The sequence below is a fragment of the Oxyura jamaicensis genome, chromosome 9 (assembly GCF_011077185.1).
Source record: "Oxyura jamaicensis isolate SHBP4307 breed ruddy duck chromosome 9, BPBGC_Ojam_1.0, whole genome shotgun sequence".
Lineage (NCBI taxonomy): Eukaryota > Metazoa > Chordata > Aves > Anseriformes > Anatidae > Oxyura > Oxyura jamaicensis.
Genome location: NC_048901.1, coordinates 25,071,819 through 25,077,332, shown reverse-complemented (window position 1 = coordinate 25,077,332; position 5,514 = coordinate 25,071,819). Strand labels below are relative to the sequence as shown.

The following is a 5,514-nucleotide window of genomic DNA, read 5'->3' as shown; positions in this document are numbered from 1 at the left end:
GGGGGGGAGCGGAGCGGGGCGGAGGAGCGCGGGCGGAGCGGCGGTGCCCCCGTCCCCCGGTTCCCCTGGCGGCGCCCAGCCCCGGTACCGCCGCCCGGAGCTGCGCCGCGTCCCGGGGCCGCCGCCGCCGTGCTGTCGGCGCTCGCCCTGTCCCATCCCGTCCCGTCCCATCCCGTCCCGTCCCGTCCCGTCCCGTCCAGCCCTGCCGTGTCGAGCCGTGCCGAGCCGAGCCGAGCCGTGCCGTGCTGAGCTGAACCGTGGCCGCGGCGGGCAGGGGGCGCCCCCCCCGGGCGGGGCGCGGAGCCCAGCGCCCAGCCGCACGCCTGGGCTCCCGGGCTGGGAGCGCTCGGAGGGCGGCCCGGCAGCCCGTGCATCCCGTCAGGCTCCCTTTGCGCTTGTGTCGCTGTCTTTCAGATGCGCTGCTGGCCTTGTAGAGACTTTGCTGCTTCACCTCAGGCTGATGTGACCCTGCTGGAAAGATCATGACCGAAGCCCTCATCTCTGCTGCTTTGAATGGAACTGAACCCAACCTGTTGTCCGGCAGCGGCTGGTCGGCGGGAAATGCCACCACCAAGTGCTCCCTGACCAAAACCGGCTTCCAGTTCTACTACCTGCCCACCGTCTACATTCTAGTCTTTATCACTGGATTTCTGGGAAACAGCGTGGCGATCTGGATGTTTGTCTTCCACATGAGGCCTTGGAGCGGCATCTCGGTTTACATGTTCAACCTGGCGTTGGCCGACTTCTTGTATGTCTTGACGCTGCCCGCCCTCATCTTTTACTACTTCAATAAAACCGACTGGATCTTCGGGGATATCATGTGCAAACTGCAGAGGTTCATTTTCCACGTGAACCTTTACGGCAGTATTTTGTTTCTAACGTGCATCAGCGTTCACAGGTACACGGGCGTCGTGCACCCCCTGAAGTCGCTGGGGAGGCTGAAGAAGAAGAACGCCGTTTACATCAGCACCCTGGTCTGGGTCATCGTGGTGGCTGTGATTTCGCCGATACTCTTCTACTCGGGAACGGGGATAAGGAGAAATAAAACCATTACGTGCTACGACACCACGACTGATGATTACCTGAGAAGTTACTTCATTTACAGCATGTGCACCACGGTGTTTATGTTCTGCATCCCCTTCATAGTGATTCTTGGCTGTTACGGACTAATTGTGAAAGCTTTGATTTACAAAGATTTGGACAACTCTCCTCTTAGGAGGAAGTCGATTTACCTGGTTATTATTGTGTTGACAGTCTTTGCTGTGTCATATCTTCCCTTCCACGTGATGAAGACCTTAAATCTAAGAGCCAGAGTGGATTTTCAGACTCCACAAATGTGTGCCTTCAACGATAAGGTTTATGCCACTTACCAAGTGACGAGGGGTCTGGCCAGCCTCAACAGCTGTGTAGACCCCATTCTTTATTTCCTGGCAGGTGACACCTTTCGAAGGCGGCTTTCCAGGGCAACCAGGAAATCATCCCGAAGAAGTGAACACAACGTGCAGTCCAAAAGTGAGGAAATGACTCTCAATATTTTATCAGAGTATAAGCAGAATGGAGATACGAGTTTGTGAATTAACGCGAAAGATTTGGGAACGGTTTGCGAAAATCCTCCACTTTGACAGAGTAGGACACGATAGTGCTACAAGTGTGCGAGGAAAATTTATCACTCTCTCAAACTCATTTTAGATAAAGCCTCTTTTTCTGATCTTAGAAAAACTTAACAAAGTGGAAGAACTTTAATCTTAATGGAGAATAACATGTCAAAATTCAGCTTTCCTTCTCCTTACAATGTTCTCGTTTCTTTCTGACTTGTGTCAGATAAAGTAAAATGAAGTAAATCCCCTAAAGGAAGAAAGCAATCAAAGTGCTTCTGTTTCAATGACTTAGGCTCCCACACTCAAAGCGATCTTCATTAGCCTCCCTTTAAAAATAGAAAATAAAAGTAAGAAAGAGCAGCATCTTCTCTTCTGATGCTCAGTCCACATACTGAGCCTCGGTGCTGTCCTTTCGCTCGCTTGCCATTGTAAACAAGTGTGTAAATCAAGGTCCTGGTGCCGCTGTCACACCTTTACGGTTTCATTATTTCTTCATCTTCTTCTAGTGTTGATAATTATTTGGTAGTTTGGTAACGTTTATGATTCAGTCTTCGAATGCCAGCGTGTTACAAAAGATAGGCTTACCGACGTGTGTGCATGATTATGCTTTCAGTTCACGGCGGCTGCCCGTGGCAGACGCGGCACCCGCAGCAGACCGCCGCGCGGGCGGATGGGTGGCTCTGGGAGCCGCTGCAGGCACCTGCCTCGCGCCCGCGGGCAGCGGTGCGCTTCGTGAGCTGCTGCTGGTGCACGGTGTGCGCAGAGGGGCCCGCGGCCTGATCCTGCCCGGCGGGGGTGCTGCAGCCCCTGCCCTTGGCTGCTCGTGGTGGCGGTCGTCCTGCAGGTCCTTGCGGGTGGAGCGCCAGAAACGTGTCTGCAGACACTGGCCGTGCCTTGTAGAGGAGTGGAACTACGTTATCTGAGTTACCTGCGTTTTCTTTTGGTGCAAGAATATTTCTGTTCCTGGCAATCTTTACAGAGAACATGAAAGTTGTTTCCCAAGAATATAACTATAAAAACCGATATATACACGGTTTATAATATATATATGTATAAATAATTGGGAGGGAATTAATTTTTTGGTATTGTGACAAATTACTGTATTAACAAGATGTTGCAATATACTACAGACTAAATCCACCCGTTTATTGTATATCTTCTCCAAATGTGGAATAGGTCATCTAAAATTAGTCAAGCTGAAACGTTGTGTAATACAAGAGCTAGTGATCAGAGCACAGATGAAACCTTACATGGGCAGTCATTCATTTCTCGTATTTTTAAGAAATGTGTTTGAAAATATTGTGTGTTAAAAGCAGTATGAAGGCATGCTTTAAATGGTAAATTTAGTGTACAAAATTAAGTTCTGTGTAATCCTAGGGGTGATTTAAGCAGATCCTCATTCATCCAGTCTTCATAGTAAGAGTAAAATATTTATATTTTGCTTACTAATTTTCAGTGGTTGGTAACAAACAGGAGTAGCCCTCGTTACTTTTTGACATCGTTGTAAAGCAGCTTCTGTTCAGACATACAGCTTCTTAATCTGCAAAATCCCTATTTATTGAACTTATTTATTAGAAAACTAAATGTAAAGTATGTAAAGTGTGGTTCTCCGTGTTCATATTCAGAATTGGGCATTAATGGAAAATTTAACAGCATGTTTAAATCACTGTATTACTGTGTCTTCTAACAGAACATCTTTATAATAAACTCAATTCCACCCTGACTATTCACTCTTGATATATAACCTAGAGATAAATTAAACTGCTAATATATAGCCTAGAGATAAATTAAACTACTGCTTAGGAAGCATAGCTTCTTGAAGCAATGTTAAGATCCCATTTAGCACTGTAAGATGAAAAATGGAGAGAGTGAAAAAATCCCAACCAAGGGTCAATTGCTAATTAATCCCTACTGACAAAACACTGTAGAATAGCACAGCCTATTTATATCACCAGAGAATGAGACTGATTCAGAATAAATGACTTATTCTATTATGTGATTATTTGAGACTTCATTCAGCCGAGGCACGTCTTGTTTAGAATGGCAGATGAATTAAGCAGAGGGAGCACATTAAAATATGATATGCTCTGGATCTGCTTCTCTAGGTTTAAAATTGTATTCATGGCCCAGAGTTTTGTAGTCTATTTCTCTTTTTTTTTTTTTCTTTCAGTTAGGAAATAAAATGTTCCACCAAGTCATATCCAAAAAAAGGTCCTAAATGCAGAGATGCAGCAGAACTAAAGCCTTGCACCCAGGTTGGTCCTTCTGTAGTTACTCACAGTCTTTTTGTAGTATGCCTCTCTAATATGGCAAAGTTGGCTGGCTGTTACGCTGTGTATAATTCAAGTGCAACCAAATTGTACAAGCCCAGGTATCCCGGGTTTGGCATGCTGCTGGAGAAACCCACCTGTCTGCACAGGTAGCCTGCTAGGGAAGATCCCCCCGAGCTGCAAACGGCCGTACCTTCCCTGCAGATCTGGGTCTTGAGCACCCGGGGTGCATTTTGTGTGCTCATCCTGAAGCAGCTGTAAATCTCTCTGCTTCATCTTGCCTCACTGAAGAGGACTCTGCCATTGGCCTGGTGTGGTTACCCGGTTCGTTGCTGAGGTCTGTGCTGATATTTTATTTAACAGAGACCTTTTTTACTGCTGAGCAGCAAGGGCAGGCAGCTTCCTGCAGTATCTTCTCCTCACAGAGGTGTGCGGGAGCCTCCCGCTGCCCCCGAGAAGGATCGTTAAACACAGTTTACACACACGGTTCGTTTCCCTTCTTTTAGGTCCTGTGACCTGCAGAGCTAACCCCTCGAACCGCATCCTGCTCCCATGCGGCTCCCAGATGCGTGCACACCGAGGTGCCACAGCCAGCACTGAGACCAGCTGGAACCTGAGGCTGATCCTCACAATCTCATGTAGCTCCTGCTTTTTTTTTTTTTTTTTAAGCGCTGCTGTTTTTGAAGTAGGGTAGTCAGAGACTGCACAATCACACCCAATTCGTATCTCCTCCCGCCTGGCTGCTTCTTACCTGCAGCACCACGGAATCGCATGCGTTGGGCTGTCACAGCGGCAGGGAGGTGCTCGGGCATGGGGGACACCACTGGGACAAAAACCAAGGCAGTGTGCTGGCTGCAGCCATGGGCTCCAGGGGAACCTGGCAAGTCTGTTGTTAAATATTTCCCTTTTGGTACTTATCCTTACTACAGTAATGAAAAACAATCCGTCCATGGACATCCGTTTGGTTATTTGTGATGGGAATCATTGAGGAAGCCTTTCCCTAAGCCGCTTTACTGAAGTTCCTTTCTGACCTATCTGATGTGCAAAGACTATGCAATCTCAATTACAGCCTGTGGGCTTTGGCTGGCATTGTTAATTAATAAGCAATGATGATAACGGGCTGTGTTAGTGGGAGCCAGATTCAGCTCACCAACTCACTACAAGACCACCTAAAAGCTCCACCTTCCCTCATTGTGCTGCATCAGCCTTTGACTAGCAAATGAAATCAAACATTTCGTGATTTCATGATTATGCCTTTAACCTATTTTTCCTCTGTGTCAGTTTAGGAATCTTTTAATAAATACAAGTCATTCACTGAAGACGCCAAAAGAAGTTTGAGGTAAATAGTTATTTACAAGCTTAAAACCTACCAAAGCATTCTACCATGATCCACACAGAAACAAATTGTTATTCATTGACTATATTTTGCTTCCTACAGCTCATGGGGTTAATTTTTTTTCTCATTTCTGCCCATTAACGCCCACATACTGTAATCTTTAATACAAAATGAAAACAGTATGAAACCTACACATGATCTGCTGTCAGTTCAGAGATTTTCGTAACATAACATCTAGGATTTGAAGGTCCCTTCCAACCGAACTATTCTATTCTATTCTATTCTATTCTATTCTATTCTATTCTATTCT

General features: G+C 46.6%; 1 protein-coding gene and 1 long non-coding RNA gene across 2 annotated transcripts in view; both read left to right on the top strand.

Annotated features, from left to right (window-relative positions):
- Positions 1-5,514, top strand: part of LOC118171423 — a 21,586-nt gene that overhangs the window by 14,162 nt on the left and 1,910 nt on the right. The gene's annotated exons all lie outside the window — the stretch shown is intronic.
- Positions 259-3,322, top strand: P2RY1 (purinergic receptor P2Y1). The gene is made up of 3 exons (XM_035334535.1): positions 259-310; positions 349-353; positions 412-3,322. Exon 3 carries the CDS (start codon positions 483-485, stop codon positions 1,572-1,574), a length of 1,092 nt encoding a protein of 363 aa, XP_035190426.1. The 5' UTR covers positions 259-310; positions 349-353; positions 412-482; the 3' UTR covers positions 1,575-3,322.